The following is a 21,035-nucleotide window of genomic DNA, read 5'->3' on the forward strand; positions in this document are numbered from 1 at the left end:
ATCCGTGAGGTAGATATCGTCAACATAGGAGTATGCCTCGGGGTCTATTCTTTCTAAGAGAGAAACCACGCGAGCGGAAAAGACGCCAGGGCTATTTTTGTAGCCCATGGCTAATCTCGTAAACTGTTTTTGTTTACCGCCCGAAGTAAACGCTGTCCACTGGCTACTCAGTGTGGACAGGTTATGGCTAAAAAAGCCATTGGAAATGTCAAGTGTCGTTTTAAACCGTTTACGCACGAGACTGTCGACTAGAGCCGAGCTATGTGTATTTTGTACCGCGCAGGTCCGGCAATGAGAGTTTAGGTGCCGGTAATCCAAAACTAAACGGTACGAGCCGTCAGGCTTCGTTACAGTGAATAAAGGGTTATTCATAGGGGACACACATGTTTCAATTACACCCTGATATTCCAATTGTTCAAGGATCGCCGCGACGTGAGGTCTAGCTTCACGACGCATGGGATATTGGGGCTGTGGCTGGGGCATAGACCGCAATGGAATCTCATGACAGGGGGACAACCGGTCCCAACCCACCTGAGTACGATACACCGCTGGCGCAAGTGCCAGCGCCCACTCACCAGCGTACATTTCAGCTTGGTCCTTAGGCACCGTGTGCGCAAAGGACGGGAGGATTTTCTCCTCCCCTCTAGGAGCTTCCAAAATGAAGGCCGGGGGCCAATCTGCCTCCGCTAGGAGGATATCATAGGTGGTGGTCAGATTATCCCAAAAAATCCCTTTTATTGTACGTTGTATGTCACCCTCTATTAATAAGACTATTTCAAAAAGTCTATCAGGGGGAGCCACTCTGGTGTCAGCTGTTTCAACAGTAACCAACACATCAGTTGCTGTCGCCGCCAGAAATGGACGCAGTGCTTGACGGACTATGGTAATTTCTGCCGCGCTGTCCAGTAGCGTCAGCGCCCATGTCCGGTTCTGAAGCTGTGTCCGCACTATCTGAGGCATATTTTGCCGTCAGAGCCGCCACTTTCTTCTTCTGAAACGGGGGTCTTTGTCGAGCAAACTCGTCCTGCTTGCCTTTACCCTCAGTCTGTCGGGGTTGGTCACGCTGTTGTGGAGCACCCCGACCTTTGCCACCGCCTCCGCCACCAGACTGTGTAGCCGATGTGTCCTGTGAAGAACGAGGAGAGCGCGGTTCAGAAACCTGAAATCTATCAGGAGACTTAATAGTAGCACGATCTCGCAGATCATAAGTGCGTTCACTACTTGACTGAACGGGAGAGGCAGGCCGAGAGCCCTGTTTCTGCTGCTGCTTCCCCTGTTGTTTAGTCCGCCAAGGTTGTTTTGGAAAAATTGGCCGACCATCCTTACCAAAAGTTTCTGCCTTACCCTGCTGCTTAGAATCGGGATTTTTGATCACAGGCTTAACTCCTAAAGAGCTACGACCCAAATCACGATATGCTTCTGCAATTATTTTAGCAAATTCCTGCGGCTTGTCCTCTTCAGCAACTTTCTTCAGTTCATTACGAACCTGAAAGTGCAACGCATCACCCTTAAGGTTTCCCATTATCATGGTAGCCACCAGGCCAAAATCTCCGAGGAGCCGCATCCCCAATTCTATCGCAGACTCCGCTCCATGGTCCTCTTGAACCTGTTTAATGATGGAGGGCAGCTGTAACATAGACGGAGTGCCGAAGCACTGCGCGTACGTCGCAGCAAAAATCTTACCCCATGATACACAATCATCTATATGGGGAACTAAGTCTTTAGGCAAACTAATGGTGAGGATCCTGTGTTTTTCCACAGGAGTTGTATGCGGATAAACCGCCTCTATTTGGTCAAATTTTTCAGCAAGCCAAAAAGGATAATCATCCCTTGTGAGGGGGCGCTTGCCGACAACAGAATTGACCATAACAGGACTAATGACCACCGCGTGACGATCACTAGGTTGTCCCGCACTAACAGGCGCCCCCGCCTGTACAGTGCGCGACACATACTGCACTAACGCCCTATATACCGTTATAAGGGCAGTGTGTAGTACACGCAATTCATCCACCGTCACCGTGAGGTAACGGGGATGAGGCGTAAATCCGGCTAGTACCGGCCAAGTGGCCCCCGCAATTGATAAAGGGCCCATTCTCGGCGGTATAACCACATGGGGGAGGGCGCCATTAAACCAAATCTGATGTTGCCAAGCAGATATTGGTATCTCCTGTGTCCTATAAGGTGCATAGGCGGCAGGCACGGCAGTGGCAGTGTAAGAATGAAATGTATTATCATTACCACTGACTGCCGGAATCGTCACCCAAGAGTAGAACAACTCAAAGGGGTGAGCCGCATCGGCTCCCACCACAAAGATGACGTCCATGCCCGCGTCCGGCACCCCATACTGCGTCAAGTGACGTTTCAGGGCCGCACGGCTATGCGCCGCAATATTAATTGCCATAAGGACAAGCTATACTTCAAGTATTCAGTAGCACAAGGGTCCAATAACCTTTTTAATGATCAAGCTTGAAGGAACCTATATCAATAGAAGTAGGTAGGTTTAAAATCCGTCAGACTTGTTATCCGGAAACAAGAATGAGGGTGCTGTGGACTAAATGTAAGCACTACTAAGGCGTTTCAACTCATAGACCAAACGTTAGGTGCGCCATGTTGCAGGGATTCTGCTGATACACAGAACTATGCGAAGAACCCCAGGACCTCAGTGAATTGTGGTGTACCAGAAACTCACCTCAGAACCCAGAACCCAGTATCCGGCTAGCATAAGTGTCCCATTCGTTATCCGAGATTTAGCTCGGCGGTCCCAATGTGTAGACAACCCAGAACAAGCGACTCAGTACATACTCAGGAATGGTGGGAATCGGAAATACCTGTTCGTATATTATTCTCACATCAGTCCACAACAGTAATCAACAGAGACACGTTGTAAATAAAAGGGATTTATTTTTATAGACCACGTGTCCTAAGATGCAGTACTTTGGCTAATACAAGCAGACAAATGATTAATATCAAAACCAGCAACATAGTTACAATACCATAGAATATAAAAGGGGTGATCATATTATAATGACAGTGGATACTACCACCTTCCCTTTACTAAGAAGCTAATATTATTATTATGCTAATAGAAGGTCTCTTAGGCTTGAATAGGGGACCCCATACCTCAAAGATCAGCTTAGTGAAATCACATCACAGGAGCATCAGGAGTCTTCTCGCAGGAAGGCTCGTCTTCGGTCTGAATAATAAACATGATGTCTGTGATATTAAAAGCACTCATTTTCAGGCATTTGCAGCTGCGCGTGTGTTATGGCTAAATAGTGGGCCGATCAACCTAGAGTGAAAAACATGCATTGTGTAATAACCCAGACTGTTTGTCACACCATGTACAGACCAAGGTCGCTGCGCAGAGCTTGGGATAGTAACAACAGATCGCGCTTGTGTGAAGCAAGTCTCGAGTCAGCAGTTTGTTTTAAGAAATAACATGTAAACGCAGTGCCGTGTGCAAAAGCAAAAAGATGGCTTTCTAACATCTAACGTGGGTATGCTAACTTAACAATGCCTGTACGTATTCAGAGAGAACTCACTACACCACTTGTTAATAGAGGTCCAGCTCAAGTCAGAAGCAACTGCTTCAAATGACCTGCAAGCTGAGGAAGTGTTGTTTTCGTACAGAAATCTGAATACACACTTTTGCTATTTTAGTAATGTGTGCTTGTTTTCCAGAGGAATAATTATTTGCCAAAGATGGTTCTTAATAACTAGTCAAACGTACAGATCTCAGTACATTTATTTAATTTTTTAAGTTTGTGATCACACCCTACTATTTATAAGAACAATTTTACATTCGTAAGTCTATGAAGTGTAGTCTTTGAGTTGTGAGGAGGTTTTCCTGCATACTGAAAGTGCTGGTAAAACATTCCAATAGGGTTGCTGTAGTTCTACAAGGATAGTTAATAGAGGGCTCTCTCAAGTGGTTGAAATGTCTATCACAAACCTGTAATGGGCGTGGCTTCACACAAAAAAGCTGCATGTACACTAGTAACTCAAGTGCTTAATACATGTACCAAATCTGGTTTATAGGGAGGAATGAATATTGTAATTTTCAGTAAATGTCTTGAAGGGTATGAAAATAGTTAATATAACCCTATTATACACAGTGACTATCAGTTATTGCGAATTGTAGGTGGCCTAACAATTTCTGTTTTGAGGAAACTATATTTTAGATAAATATATATACATGTGCATGGGTGAATTGTAGTCACTCAAAATAAAGGCATCACATGCCTGGAGTGGGCTGGTCTGTTGATCTATACCTTCTGCTGGGGTGAGAGAGAGTATAGTTTGAGTGACATGTCTACAGATCAATGGTGAAAGAGTATTGACTGGGAGCCCTTTATATGCATGTACTTTCTGTATGATATGTCTTAGAAAACTTTAGTCCAGACCTAAAAAGAGACTGATCTTCTGCAGATCAACTATGAAAACTCAAAGATATGAGATATGAAATACTTAAATAAAATAATGGTAAATTCAAGTTGAATTTTGCAACACTTACCAGTTCAGCATTGTCTTTGGATAGACTTTTAATTTTTTCCTCCATCCTCTGTATTGAATGCATCATGTCTTCATTTTTTTTGGTCATTCTAGTGTTTTTTTCCAACAGTGGCTTCAACTGACCCTCCGTTTCCCGGAAACGTTTAACCTAAAAGGTATACAAAAACAATTACAGAAATTATTTCGTATTTTTATATTGCAATTATTGGTCTAACATTCTTTCAAACATATGTAAAAGTGGCAAAACAATATTTTCTTCCTGCCTTAAATGAAACATCATCTTAGAACACAAAATGATGTAAATCTTAAGTTACTACTGTTAACAAATGCTCTTTTAAACCTTCGACTTTCTTCAGTGGAAGCAAAGTATCCCTCTGTCTATAGAATTAAAGCGGGATCCTTCAGTATTTGCTTCAGTGTTCATTCAAGAGGTGTGTTGTAGGCAAGGACCTCCACTTCAATCATCATTTGTTTGGGACTTAGCACCTAATGTTTGGAAAGTGATGGGTTGAGTTTGTTGTTATCAGCTCAGGATTTGGGATATTGAGCACATTATGTGAATAAGAGTGTTTGCGAACACTAGAAAGTTATTTTGAATGTACCAAACCCATTTTAAGAGTCTGTAAAGTTTTACCAACCATAAACCTATGTTTAGGAATTTACACTAAATCGCAACTTGGAAGGAGCATGTTGTGGGCATTTCTTCTAAACTGCCATTGTGATCCATATATATCAAAGATTTGTAACTGGAATAGCAGTCAGAAGTCTTTGATACGTTACTGACTCCAAAGCTGCGTGGGAACGAATTCGACCCCTTTGAGAATTGGGGTGGCAGCTCCAGAGGGAGTAGACAGTGGTCCAGATGACCACTGCCAACCCTCAATTAAATTTTTCAGGAATGCAATTTTTTTTTCCATTACACCACCTCTATGTGATTGCTTTTCAAAAATCCATTTTTTTTAAGTTTCCCAGTTTCTTTTAAAAAAAATTGGGTTGCTTTAAAAAAACAAAAAAACGGAAAGGTTTAATTCAATTTTTGCGTGCCCCGATCCCTGTGACTGGTAAATTGTTACCTGCTTAGTAAATATTCATTAGGCAGGCCAGTTTGCGATCCACTAGGATTCGGTATTTTGCTAAATAATCTAGGAGTACAGTAGTCCATAGGTTGGTTCGCAATAAAAGATACTGATGGCAAAAAGAAGAGTTGCGATTTGAGAACACTTATTGAAACCAGTATCTTAATGTTAGTGGTAAATTAGTATGTAGGTGCTGATCTTTGCACAGAAAATCACATTAGCAACATCGATCGTTGTATTCTTGCACTGATTTTGTTTAATTTGTGAAAAAAGTTGTTGCCCGATGACGACAGCTTGACCCAGGTAAGCACTTAGCAAAACAAAATGTACATGACGTTATTAGGATATTAGATTTGATATCTCTGACTTCAAAGCAGAAAAAGGTTATTTACATGTAACAAGTGCTCTGCAGTGAAGGTATCCTACTCAGATTCATAACCATACAATAATTCCCACCTCAGCAAACACCTACATTTGTTAAAATTCCCAAATCTTTTTTATACTTCATCCTTAAAAACCATTTGAAAAACAAGAAATCTACAAAACAATACAACATTTACAGAAAGGGTAACTGTTCCTGTAAATGTTGTTTCTTAGTTGATGGATCCTGATTTGGCTCAGGCACCATCATCAGTTGTTTTTTCCAACCTGCTGGAGCATGACCTTGCAACACCAGTGCATTTATCATTAACATTTTCTGCTTTCAACAGAGTTTTTTCACAGACTTTCTCTCCAGGATTCTCTATCAGTCTCCTATGCCGCTATTTTGAAAAGTCACTGTTTTCCATTTTTCATTGTATAACTAACACAACCTCCCCTCAGAAGACATGCAAGGACTTGGAAGAATGGATGGGAATAGTATGACCTACATATAATGTGATGTGTGATACTTACCTGGAAGCCCCAGACATCATACAGCTCTCCCTTCTCCCACCAAAGTATCCTTCTGCCAGTGGCACTAAAGATATCTTTGTTGCTTGCTGTGGTACCACTAGGAATCACTAAGTCGAAGGCAGTAGGGCTTCTAATATGAGACATGCAGCAGTCCCCACTGGAAGCTCAGTAAGGTAGACTTGATTGAAGGGTACAACTTGGACTAGATGATCATATCACTGAAATGCAAGCCTCACAGAATCAAAAGCATCATCATCAATGCCACTTGGTGCTTCTAACTTCTAGACGCCAAATCTACATCCTATCATACTGCCTTCTACCTCCTGCTTCCCTCATCTAAATCATCCAGTACACACCTGATACTTCTCTTCCAATGCCATTATAACTTGGTGACCAAAGTGGAGACTCTCTCAGATCTACATGTTCAAATCTACATTGATTCTGGACTTGAAAAAGCTGACAAATTCCAAGTAGCGGATCAAACTCGTGTCAGCTCCTATCCTCTCCTACCTTCATTATGATCATCTCCCTTTTGTACACACTTAAACTACAGGCTAATGCACCTTGCAGTTCTGCGGTGCTGAGAATGAGGTTACAACATTCAGTATATTCAAATGCCGTCATGATTTCCACATTCAACAGCATTTATCTGCATTCCATCTACCACCTACAAAAAGGAAAAAACAACTTCATTAATCAGTTCTCATAATTCGTTACCTGGAGCCTAATATTCTCTTCCAAAAACTTCTTTTTATGGAATTTCAACTTCGACTTGAAAGGAGCCAAATGAAAATCACCTCTGCAGACACAGGCACTGTCAGTTGTCGCCAGCCTATTGTCATCAATTAGATAGATTATTATTTAATCCCTTTTCTTATATTTGTATCATTTGTATGCTCAACACCAAAGCTTAATGTGACCCTCTCCAAGAAAGGATGGGCTTCGGCTGAAAAGAATCCCCTGACCAAATGCACGCCTGTATGTCTAGAAACTGCAGCAATGCAGATTGGATTTGAGCAACCCATTTCAGCTAACACAATCATGCAAACATGCAAGTCAGCCCTGGTATGAGAAATACCTTTGTATCAACAGAGGTGTAATCATGAATCATAAATCAGGACAATAAGTGGCACAAAACCAACCCTCCTCTTCTTGTTACCAAACTTAAAGACACAGGAGTCCATTCACAAAGGTAAATTCACATATTTACTGACATGTAAATTTAGGCTTACAATTACAGCTATGAGTAACTTAATTACTTTTTGCTATTCACCATCTCCGAGTGTAAAGTTACTCCTAGGTGTAGATTCACATGGCTCCACTCTCTGAGTTTAGGGGGTGAAGTCTGCATTTATGACAGTAATGTTAGTATTAGAAACTTTAGAAAGTTACTACTAATAACTTTACAAAGTTAATATTAGTAACATTATGACTGTATTTTAAGCTTCACACAATCCGTAACTAGGCCAGAGATCTCCAAAACCAGGTTAAAGACCTCTGCATTTGGAAGGAAGACCTCCTTGTGGAAGGTAATAGTAGAATTACACACATCTGAATCAAATCACACACCCCTGACACACATTCCATTCCTACAACATAAATACTGCCCACACCATAGGTTCTACTTTTTTCCTTTTCCACTTCCTGCAGCCACCACATTCTACACTCTAGACTACAATAATGTGGTACCAGGTAAGATTCTAAACCCTTCTCTGTCTCGCTAAAAACAAAGCTAAAATCACTCACCCCCATATTTATGCATCACCCACACCTACATTGACAGGCACACATCATATGCATACCCCTCAAAAACACCCTCTAACCAATACTATATAAATGTCTACATTTTGAATCAACACAGTAAAGATATGTTTGAAACACCTTGCACATGATACTTGTAATGACAAAAAATGCTGAAAGAATGTTATCTACCCAAAACATTCTCACTACATGACCTCAAACCTGATATTTCCTTACTGGCAACCCATGAAGACGTGGATGGTACTCAAGCCAGTCTGCATAACCTACAAGACCAAACACTACAACACTCAAATCTATCAAACAAAAAACTCTTTTCTGGGGCTATGTATTCACTACTCAGCAAACACCTGTTTTCGTTGGAAACACAAAACCTTTAAACATTTAAAAATCTCTACCAATTCTTCATTAACTGTGCCCCTAAAACCGACAACCGCCTTCAAAAAGAGATTTATTTGTGCAAAACTGCACATAAGCCTTAAACATACTCATTTTCAAAAGATAATTATGCCTTTTGCATTTCACCTTTTATACTGTAATGTAAGGTGGATCTGTAGAGCACTGCTTGTCATCCGTGTGGGTATCCTGTTTATGAAACTACTTTTTACCCTGCTTACCTGTAATTATCATGCAGTAGAAAACCCCACTAAATATCTACCAACAAATCCTACTGTATGTATGTAGTGTTTAAGTGTGGTGGCCTAGAAGAACAAGTTACTTACCTTTGGTAACGATATATCTGTAAGAAACGTAGGTTGGTTATAGATTCCTTACCTTAGAATTACCCCCAGGCGTCACACTGAATCTGGAACGTTTTTCATCAGCAGTACCTCTGTGCGTCGAAAGATGGCATCAGTCAGCTCCGCGTCCGTCGTTGGCGTTGTGGTCGCTGGGATGACATCGCGGTAGATACTTAGACGCCACCCTCACGCGCTGATGTCAGTTCTGCACACGATTTTCAGCGCCACAAACGCAGAGCCATGCAAGACACTGACCTCTGGTGCACAAAACTAGGGCCCTGAAAGGATGCCCTTAATCATAGAAATCAGTTTGCAGAACGGGGAGGATGGGTGGGGCGGTAAGAAATCTATAACTAACCTATGTTTCTTACAGATATTTCGTTACAGAAGGTAAGTAATTTGTTCATCTGAAAGAAACAGTTATGGATTCCTTACCTTAGAATAGATATCACAGCAATACCAACCCCGGAGGTGGGTTTGCGAACCAAGTTCACACCAAAAAGTCCTGGAGAACAGAACGGCCAAAGAAACCCTCTCTCCAGACTTGGCTGTCTAGGCAGTAGTGTCTCGTAAACATGTGCAGCGATGCCCACGTAGCTGCCTGACAGATGTCATTTAGAGGGACTCCTCATCCCAAAGCAGTATTGGCTGCCGATGCCCTGGTGGAATGGGTGTGTAGCCCCACTGGAGGTTCATTTTTTGCTAGAGAATAGCAGGCTTTAATACACAAAACAACCCATCTGGAGATGGTCCACTGTGTATGGCCCGATTTTTTGGTACCCACGTAGCCAACAAAGATCTGGTCATCCACCTGGAACTGTTTGGTGCGATCAAGATAGAAGGAAAGCGCACGTTTTGGGTCCAGACAGTAGAGCCTCTCTTCCTCTTTAAAAGGATGCGGAGGCGGAAAGAAGGTAGGCAAAGTGATGCTTTGCCCAATATGAAAGGAGGTGACCACATTGGGAAGGAAGGATGGACGAGTTCTTAGGACAACCTTGTCCAAATGTACAGCCAGAAAAGGATGCTTGGATGAAAGAGCCTGGAGCTCACTCACTCTTCTGGCAGATTTGATAGCTACCAGAAATGCAGTCTTAAGAGTCAAGAGTCTGAGAGGACAGTTGTGAAGCGGCTCAAAGGAAGCACACATCAAATAGGTCAAAACCAAATTCAAGTCCCACTAAGGCATTACGAAGGGAATAGGAGGAAAGAGATGAGTAACCGATCCTCCCGAAGAGGCAGACGGATCAGAAGATCGATGGCTAGATGCAGTTGCTCGGAATACCAGACTCTTCATGCCCAATCCAGAGGCACAAGAATAACTTGGGCCCGGTCGCGCTTGATTCTCTTCAGCACGCTGGGCAGAAGTGGTATAGGCAGAAAGTCATACAAAAGACCGCAACTCCACTCGCGACGAAAAGCGTTGCCTAGCAAGTGCCGCCTTGGAAATTCCAACGTGCAGAATTGCTAACATTGCGCGTTCTCTTTGGTGGCGAATAGATCTAATCAAGGCTCTTCCCATTGACAAAAGAGACCTTGCGCCACCTCCGAGTGAAGATGCCATTCGTGATCCATCATGCACATGCGGCTTAGTTTGTCCGTACTGACGTTCAGAGAACCTGCCAGGTGTTGAACCACCAGGGATATGCCCTGATGTTCCAGCCATGTCCAGAGGCGGTGGGCCTCCTGACATAGGGTCCACGACCCCACCCCGCCTTGTTTGTTGCAGTACTACATGGCAGTGGTGTTGTCCGTGAACACCTGCACTACTCTTCCCCGGACAGAGGGAAGGAATGCTTTCAGTGCAAGACGGATCGCCCGTAGCTCCAGAAGGTTGATGTGGAGCCTGGACTCCGCCAGAGACCAGAGGCCTCTGATCTCTGCCTCCCCCATGTGGCCGCCCTATCTCAGCAGTGATGCATCCGTCACCACTGTGACCTCTGGTTGAGGAAGGGAGAGGGATCTGCCATTGACCCAATGCTGGTTCGTGAGCCACCACTGCAATTGGTGTGCACTGCCCTCTGAGATCTGGACGCAATCGGACAGATTCCCCTGATGTTGTGCCCACTGGAACTTCATGTCCCACTGCAGAGCCCACTTTTTCCACCTGGCATGATCTGCCAGCAGGATGCAGGAGGCCATCAGGCCCAGTAGCCGGAGGGTCATCCTGACCGAAACCCGGGATAAGGGCTGAAAGATCGGAATCATAGCCCGAATATCCCTAACTCGCTACTCGGGAGGATAGACCCGAAACTGTGTCATGTTCAGAACCACCTCAATAAAGAGGAGCTTTTGTGAGGGAATCAGGTGCACTTTGGCATGTTGATGGAGAACCCCAGCGAATGCAGGATTTCGGAGGTGTGAGACGACTGTCTGGGGCGAACCCGCCTTCAACAACCAGTCGTCGAGATAGGGGATGACTGGGACTCCTCATCATCGCAGATGAGCTGCAACCACCGCCATCACTTTCGTGAACACCCGAGGGGCGCTGGTAAAGCCGAAAGGGGAGCACGGTAAACTGAAAATGCTCGTGGCCTACAGTGAACCGCAAGTAGCGCCGGTGGGCCGGCAGGAGAGGGATGTGAAAATAAGCGTCCTGCAAGTCCAACGCTACCGTCCAGTCTCCAGAATCGAGGTCAGACAAGACCTGAGCTAACATCCACATTTTAAACTTCTCCTTCCGGAGGAAGCAATTTACGTTCCTGAGCTCCAAGATAGGACGCAGGGCCTTGTCCTTCTTGGGTACCAGAAAGTAGTGGGAGTAACAACCACGACCTACTTCTAGGGCAGGAACGGGCTCGATGGCTCCCTTGGCCAAGAGAGCCGTAACTTCCAGTTGGAGAAGGCCCAGAAGATCCTCCGACATGCGATGGTACTGCAGTGACATGGCTGGGGGGGTAGCCTTGAAGGGGAGGGAGTAGCCCCTTCGGACTATCGGCAAAACACACCTGACCGACGTGATGGTGCGCCAGTGGGGGAGGTGATGGAGGATCCTGCCGCCCACTGGCGATTGATGGGCCTGAAAAGTCGGATTAGGAAGGCTTAGAGGCTGAGCAGAGGGGGGGTTGGTAGACTGGCTCACTCGCGGGCCCCCAGAACCATGGCGGTGGTTCCCACGTCCCCAACCGCACGAAGGTTATGCAGCTTGCGTCAGCTTGTGGCTCTGGGCGGGATGTAGTGTGTAACCCCTTCCGTAGCCATGAAAGGGGTGAAAAGCAGAGTGCAGAGGGAGGATGGAGAGTCCCAAGAACTTGGCCATAGCCCGTGAGTCATTGAAACGCTCTAAAGCGTTTTCTAGAATGTTGACAAAAAGGTGATGGCCATCAAAGGGCATGTCCATGAGGGTGCTCTGGACATCCCCAGAAAAGCCAGTCGATCTCATCCAGGCATAGTGTTGAAGGGCTACCGATGTGGGAATCGTTCTGCCTAGAGAATCGGCGGTATCCAGCCCACAGAGGATGGTAAACTTCGCTGCAGCTCTCCCTGCGGCAACAGCCTGGGAGAGGACAGTTCAGGCCTCCTCGGGACACTGAGGCAGCACTTGCGCAACCGTGTCCCACAGTGAGTGGGAATAACGGCCCAATAGACATGCAGTGTTTATCGACCGCAGTCCCAAGCTGGCGGAAGAAAAAATCTTCTTTACTAGATGATCCAACTTCTTGGATTCCCTATCTGGTGGTGCGTTAGAGAATGCGCTCTTGGAAGTAGAGGCTTGGACCACCAAGCTCTCACGGTTGGGGTGTTGGGAGAGGAAAGTAGGGTCACCCGGGGCCAGGCGGTGGCGTCAGCAATCATCCTATCCACAGGAGCCCCCGTGTTGGGCCTGTACAAGGTGCCCAAAAGGAGTCAATTAGGGCTTCATTAAACAGCAGCAGGGGCTCCGAAGAGCTCGCTTGTGGTTGAAGCGCCTCTGTCAGATTAGTCCTGACTGGCACCGTAGGGAGCTCGAGGTGGAGAGCCTCGGCCGCCCCACGCAACACCACAGCGTAGGAAGCTCCCTCCGCCTTAGCCACGGTAGGAGGAGACAACATGTGAAGGTCTGGAGAGGTATCGAGATCACTGGCATCCCCCAGGTCCTCTCTTCAGTCCGGATCATAATCCAACTGTTCGGTCAGAGGGTCATCTGACCTTTCCCAGTTCTCCTCCTAGTCCTCTGGGTGCCAATCTGGCCTAAAAGGGACCCCAGGAGTGAATAGGGGTACAAAGACACTGCTTGGCGCCGGGTCCGGTGTCGGTCGACGCCGGTCCGGCTCCGTGTCCACATCAGGATGGAGGCCGGGGTCGACGCCGGCTGGGGGCACAACCGGCGTTGAGTGCGGGTGCGGTGCGGAAGGTAACGGCGCCTGTGGAGGTGTAATGAGGTCAACTGGCGCGGATCCGGGTCCAGGCCTGGATCCATGGGGGCCCTGGGGCTGGTGCCGGGACTGCCGGCAAGGAAGGCCTAGGACCCGGAACCAAGTCTGCGAGGCCCGAAGGCGCGCCAGCGGAGTCGGGCTGCCCAAAATGGCATACATCGCCTCATAAAACTGACGAAGCTGGGCGGGGGTCGCTCCGGGTCCCAGAAAGGGAGGGAAACTTGACGTCGACCCTTCAGGCTCCGCAAGTGGAGCCGCAGGAGGGGCACCGCCCGCATCCCCCATCGGGTCTGCCAACCGACGGGGAGTAGTCGAAGAGCGACGATGCTTCTCCGACTTCTTCTTGTGCTTTGGCTTACCTGACCTAGAGTGCGAAGACTTGGATGACGAGTGGTGATGGCTCCGCGACGGGTCCCTCGACCTCCCTCGCGACCGGGAGCTCGAGCGGCACGTAGCCGACTGCCGGCGCTCTAGAAGCTTTCAGGACCGCTTCCGCAAAGACTTCTGAGCCATGGTCCAGCAGTCGGAGCATGACTTGGTGTCGTGGTTGCGGTTAAAGAGACACACGTGGTGCGGATCCCTCACCGACATCAGTCAGGTACAGGAACCGCAAGCCTTGAAGCCGGGCATCCCTACATGCACCAGGAGTCGATAAGACTCAAAAAAGACGTCGACAAAAGTCTCTCAAAAAGTTCACTCAAAAAATGACTGGAGGTACCGCTCTCTCCGGATCCGGCTGACCCGTAAAAAGAAAGAACTGACGTCAGAGCGCAAGGGCGGCGTCTAAGCAGCTACCGCGATGTCATCCGGCGACCACGACGCTAACGACGGAGCCGAGCTACGTCACTTTCAACGCGCTGAGGTACTGCCGACAAAAAACTTTCTGGATCCAGTCTGACACCTGGGGGTCAATTCTAAGGTAAGGAATCTATAACTCACTGTTTCTTTCGGATTAAAGACAATTATTAATCCAATAAGCGTTTTAAGATTTTTTTCTCACTCACCATACCTATAAAGAAACAATAAGATTGAAATAAATAGGTAACTATGGGCCATATGTAGGTGGGCTAATACCGGTCGGTAACAGCCGAAAATCGGTAAATTTCCCGCTACCGACCGGTATTTATTTAGCGATGTAGGAAGCTGGATTTAAGGATTCGGTAATTTACCGATTAGTTATTTTATGGAATCGGTAAAATACCGATTCCTTAATTTAAGGAATCGGTAAATTACCAAATCCTTCAATCCTATGTAGGAAGCACTCAAGTGAGTGCATTTTTGGTTTAAGGATTCGTTATTTACCACCAACTACAAGTTGGAGGTAAATACCGAATACCTTTTAAAAAGCAATTTTGTGCTTTTTTTAAAGTGCCATGTGGCAGACATACATGCCCTTAGGGCATGTATGTGTGCCACATGTGCGCACATGCACGATTCAGGGGTGCAACAGGGTCAATGTGACACCCTTGAATATGCTCGCCCTATTACCGATTCGGTATTTACCGAATCGGTAATAGTGAATGGCTTCTCCGGGCTCATAGGAATGAATGGGAAGGTATTCCTTATTACCGATTCGGTAAATACCGAATCGGTAATAACGAATATTACCGAATCGGTAAAATTTACCGATTGTTTACCTACATTCTATTTACTGATTCATAAATACTGAATCGGTAAAATTCGGTATTTAGGAATCGGTAAATAGAAATTACCTACATATGGCCCTATGTGAAAAATATATTTTTTTTTAATTATTTGTTATTTTATATAGCACGGAGATGGCACAGATGCATTAGAGTGCATTACAGGAGAACAGGTACCCATCAATCACAGCAGGAGTATGTTAGAGGTACAAACTAGAACGAGTTGAAAGCAGATAATATAGAGTAAGTGGGAGAAACGCTGTACACAAGTTGTGAGAAGTTGGCCTGGTATATGATGTTCACTAGTTAAAGTGACCACCTTGTACCATGCCAAGCAACCCTTATGGTGTGGTTGTAAGTCATCCTTTTCGGACTAGCTGCCCTAGTGGTAGCGTAGGCTAAGCAGTCTTTGAGGCTAAACTCGTTAAAGCGTGTTAAGCAGGCTGTTTTACCAAATGTAACCCCCTTTTATACCAATGAAAGGACACCACACAGATATATATTCAAAATATATATGTATTTATTTCTCAAAGTAACCCCTAGACTCTTTATGAGCACAGGAGCACAAATCGTTAAACAAGACAATGTTATAATACACAGAAGTTGCACTTTATATGGATGGGCCCTGGTGGCCACTCAAACCATATACTAAAATAGTGGTATAAGTACCACGAACAGGAAAGGGAAAAGGCCTAGGGCCTCTAGAATCGCTGGGCCTACAAGGAGCTAACTTTAGTTAGTGACCAGGAGGTCCACGGGTTGCGCGTGCAGTGAGGAAAGTCACACGCGTGCTCCCATAGGTTTTCAATGGGTGCGTAAAAGTTACAAAGTTACTGCAGAAAGGGTCTTCTGGTTAGACTACGATCTCAAGATTCGAAACACAGACACTAGAGATGATTCTCTACACTTGGGCACCGGAGTGCCAGCTTTACCTCACCCACAGGAAGCGGGTGCATAGGTCTCGAAGTGCGTCGGGTTTCTTCTATCGATTCAATGGAGCCTGATGACAAAGATGCTGCAGGCGGTCGGTCCAGAAGAGATGCGGTGGATCCAAGGGTGGATCGGAGTTGTAGAAGACCTGAAAGCAGAGGGGACAGTGTGCACAGTCACTAGCCAGTGACCGGCGTGGCACCAGGTGGGTACCAGGCGATGTCGGGTGCAATCAGGTGAAGAGGTGTAGCTTGTCTCCGCAGCCACGTGGTCCCTGAAGGTCGACGACGTCCAGGAGTCAAGGCACAAGCTGTCCCACGCAGGCTCTCGCTGTCGGCGGTGTCGGCGACTCGAAAGAAGCAAACAAGCCTTGGCGAAGGCAGGAGTCGTGGAAGTTCAAGAAAGCTGTTTGTTCTGACCAGCAAGGTCAGAGGGGCTGCTCTTTTGGAGAGCAGCTAGGGCCAGTCTGGAGCAACCAGACCAGCGTCGTTGATTTTCAAATAGGTCGCCAAAATGGCCACTAGCCAACGGGCCAGGGACCGGGCAGGCGCGTCGAGATGCAAAGTGCAGAGGGGCCCCACGCAGATCGTGGAGATGCTGGAGGGCTCACCTTTGGTGCAGATGCTGCTCGGGTGTTGGGCTTCTCAGGACCCAAAGCACAACTTGAGGGAGCCTCTGTCGCTGCCCTTGCAGCTTGTCGTCGGTCTTTCAAGATGGCTGGCTCCACGTGTCTTGGTGCCTCCACGGGTTCCTTCTTTGCAGGGACTGTGGATCGGGCGGTGAGAGGTCTGGAGGTCCAGGTCTTGTCGGGCTCTGGGCTCGGGCTCCGGCAGGAGGCGGCGGCAAAGCAGACGTTCAATAGCTGGTTGGTGCTTGCGTTAGCAAGATGGTCACTCCCTGACCATAGTGGAGATTTCCTTCAGTCCTCTGTGCAGCAGAGCGTCGAAGTTCCCGTCTTCTTCTTGTGGTTAAGTTGATTCCAGGATGTCTGAAGTCTTAGGACACAGCTCCTACCTTTAAGCGGATTCTAGGGGCCGGACTACCTGCTAGGTCCCTCCCTAAGGGTGGGACCAGGAAGGGGGGTGGTTACACCCCCAATCCTTTGTCCAGCTCGCCCCAGGTCCGGGGCTGGTGTGCCCCAGGACCGGATTGAACTGGCATATGCACCGAGGCTCCTTGTGAGCCTCAGGCATGTCTGGTTTCTTTCAAGCCCTACCTGACCAATACACAAAATCCTGTCTGGGGTGGTGCTCGCACCTCCCCTGGCAGGAAACCCTTTGTCCACGTCTCCCAAGCTGGAAGGACTCCCAGCAGCAGGAGGGCAGACTTGTGTCTGTGGTGGCAGCATCCATTTTGTGGAGCTGAGGCTATGTCTGATTTTACCCGGGTTTCAGGTACTGTACATGTCGTGTCCCTCTAGAAGGGTGGAATGCTAACCCCGTCGCCAGAATTGGCGAGGGGTTAGTATTCCAATTCGTATGACACCTTACTCAACATGTTTTGATAAAGCCAAACCAAAGATAGCATTTAACCGCGAGGTTCATAATGCACTTAAGAGTATATGGTATGACGATATCTGGAAACAGTAGAAGGAAGTGGTTCCGACCACTGCAGACAGGCTCAGCTCATGCCAGAGCACCATCTCACATGGAACCAAGCACTCTGCCTTCAGGATTGTTAAGGCCTGCCATAGGAGTGACTTATAGGTTAACATGTGTCCCATTTTAAGGTTAGGTATAGGTATACTACACCTAAGTAAGAGGTGGTTACACCAACTTACCCCAGCTGAGTGATCAGCCAGTTGTGTCAAATTTGTTAGGCCAAGCCTGGGGTGGCATAATACATGCTTCAGCCCCTGGCAGGCCTTAGATACACCAATGCCCTGGGTACCTAGTGTACACTGGTACAGGGGCTCACAGGGTGATCCACTTCCAATTGGTTATGCACCTAGGGTGCATAGTGTCAATTTAGTTAGAGAGAACAGCAGGCTGGAGGTCTGATTAGCAGGCCCACAGCCTCAATATGTCAAAAACCAGTGAAGCAAAAAGCAAAAATTTGGGGTGACCATAGGATAGCAGACCCTACTCTCCTACACAAGTACAGTTACTGAACGATCAGCATAGGAGTAAATTTGAGATACAACAGAAAAAGTAAACTTTCAAGAGTGATTGAGAGAAAAATGACTTGCGCCGAGCGCCTTTCAAAGAGAAGAACTTTGTAATCTTTTGAATCTAGCATGGCATTAGGTCATGTAGAGGGTTGAAGGGAAGGGGTTCCAAATTTGTGTGGCACTTCCCAAGAATAACTGTTTTGTGAATATTTCTTGTTTGAAAGTGAAGGTCTAGAAGACGGGACTAACCATTTCTTGAACCACATTTTGCATCCAAAATGTTTAACTTTTTAGTTAGGTATGACAGTGAAGAGGAGAGCAGTACCTTGTGTGTGGTGCAGGTAGTTATTAATTAGGGTCTCGCCTCTGCAGGCAGCCACTGGAAGGATAGTAAGATAGTGATGTGGTCGAGTTTCCTGTGACAGGTAACATGGTGGTAAGGTAACAGTATGTAGAACTACTCTTGAGAAGATGTACGTGAACTTTGGGGATGCCTGAGAGGAGTGAGATCCAGTAGTCAAGTCTGGAAAGAACTGACTCCTGCACAATTAGTTTTAGGTCCTGATCTGTGATGAGCTGACTGATCTCACAGGAGGCTCTTGGCCTTGGTTGCGATTTGACTCTGAAGGTTGAGTAGACTTTCGAGGGTTAAGCTGCGTGAATTGGCATTCTGAACAATGGAGGCTTGGCACTCAAATACAGGGAGTAAATCCACCCAATTTTGTACTGATAGGCTGGCTTTCTTCTAAGATGTTATAAGGAAATCTGTTTTTGAAGGGTTTAGTTTGAGGTAATGACTTAACATCAATGATTGAATTCTTATGAATGCGTTGGCTGGGTGAGAGGGAAGAATGATTAAAGATGTTTCCTATACTTTGTCACCACAACAGTTTGCAAACATTCTCTAAAATATCCTTGGCTTATTTTGTTGCTTAGGCCAAGGTCAAGTCTTAAGCCTGGTATATGTGAATAAGTAAGTTTCAATCCCTATGAAACTCCTGTTTGCAGAAGGATCTGAATTTCAAGTGCGTTGGTAATTACAGCTCCCTCCACCTTTGTTCCCTGAAGAATTTGGTCATGTTAAACCACTGAAATTTACCAGGTGAAAAATATATTGCATTCATGCAAATTTTGGTGCGTAAAGCATTACATTTGCATGCAATTCCTTATTTTCCACATGAAAACACAGAATATGAGGTATTGTATGCACCCTATGGTGTCTTCATCCGTTCGTTTCTCAGCCAGAATGAAATCAATACCTAATTCTCTGGAATTGTTTAGGGAAAAGATTTCACATATCAAACAGCTTAAAAGCTGAAAAGAAATAAGATTGTACAGTCCAACCGGGTTAAGAAATGTTTAAGAAACATATATTCGTTACTAACCAGACAAAGGTTACAGAAAGGAAGGCTCTAAATGCTGCTTGTGCTGTTCTAATGGAAAAAATATCCAATTTGAAAAAGCTTCAAATGAAAGAAGGTGACTCTGCATCATCTCAAATGTTAGATGCTCTGGCAAGCCTCTCTTATTAGCTTCTTTGGTTTACTTCTCTTTTTTACAGCTGGGTAGGCACATCACCCAATGCAGAGGGTGGTGGTGGCAGAGTCTGGTTGCGTAGGAATGTGCAGTTTTGGATACACCTCATGGTGGAGGTGTCTGGCTGTTTTGAAATGGCTCTGAAGCAGGGGAGATGCTGTCGCTGGGTTGCCAGATCAAAACTTCTACATTATTTAGCATTTAATAATTACCACCCACCAGTATCAAATACTGCAGCACCAGAGTTCTCAATGCTGCTTGGGTCCCATATCTACTAAGTCAAGTTTGCTAAGTCATGTAAACCTAACAGCGAGTATAAATATAGGTGAAGGCAGAAATCTTATAAAATCCATGTGAGGAAAACAGCGGCAGATTACCATAAATGTACCAATGGTTTGTTGGAGTCGGCTGGGCCAAAACTAGTAGACCGGTTCAGTCACACAGGGATTCTGGTACAGAGGAGCGAGCAGATGTCTTCCTTTCTAGATATTCAGGAACTGTGTTGAAAATCGGGACTGCTACAAATTAAGTGGGCCTCAGTACATCCCTATATAGGAAAACTCAGGGTTTCTATAGATGAATTTTCTAAGGCTACAGTACACCAACAGTGTGGGATCATTTTTATCTGTCTCAGGACATTCAGGGGTTATTGGGCCAAGACTGTGAAAATAAGGGACCTTTAACACTGGAATCCTCGGGCTTATATAGTATTGGACACAAAATTAAGTACCCAGTACACATCGTTAGCACCGGACCCTCTAGGTAGCGAAGTTGAGCTGTCTACAACATGCTTTGGAGGCGGTGTGGGGAGTTGAGATTTAGAATTTAATAAATCGTCCAATATAACTTAATACCTCAATGTCCTGCCAGTGCTTAATCTTTCAAAAAGAAAAAAGATATAATATTTCCTGGCGCATTGGTGCATCTTGATGCGATTTCTTTAGAGGACCTCGTATGGCAATAGTTTCCACAGCACCCTCTGATTCGGGGGGGCATATGATTCCTTCACCTCGTGGTGCAGCAGATGTCTTTGGTTCATCATGTCTGAGATGCTGTACTGCCCCTCCCATTCTGAGCAGTGTCGTTTTTGTGGAAGGGCACCTTAATTACTCCCGATTAGTCCATTAGCTCTCTGCGTAGACAAATACCCGAGTTTCCAGAGCCTAGCAAGGAGAGTTGGCAGTATGTATCACACAACTGGAACTCAGAGAGTTTATCAGTCACCAGTTGTTGTACAGACCCTGAATTATAGTAGGGAAATCTGGTAAACTGGCTGGAAGTTTCTGTCCCATCTTTACACCAAAGTTGCAGAAAGTAGTTGTGTATTCTGACCGTCAGCTCAGAGACCAGTTCTGCTCAAGTCCTGTCAAGGAGACCCAAAACAAGGGAACAAGAGAAATTGAAGATATCCTATTTAACTCCCTGTTTGCTTCCAGTGAGCAATAATCCAAATGACAGGTGAAAGTTTCCAAGGGACCCTCTAT

General features: G+C 46.0%; 1 protein-coding gene across 1 annotated transcript in view; it reads right to left on the bottom strand.

The window, feature by feature from the left end:
• The window catches only part of JAKMIP1 (janus kinase and microtubule interacting protein 1), a 1,879,738-nt gene that overhangs the window by 923,000 nt on the left and 935,703 nt on the right, over positions 1-21,035 (bottom strand). Inside the window, 1 exon segment of the mRNA XM_085642441.1 lies at positions 4,514-4,660. Within this exon segment, the coding sequence (XP_085498567.1) occupies positions 4,514-4,660 (147 nt within the window).

This window comes from Triturus cristatus, chromosome 2_2 (genome assembly GCF_964204655.1).
Source record: "Triturus cristatus chromosome 2_2, aTriCri1.1, whole genome shotgun sequence".
Taxonomy (NCBI): domain Eukaryota; kingdom Metazoa; phylum Chordata; class Amphibia; order Caudata; family Salamandridae; genus Triturus; species Triturus cristatus.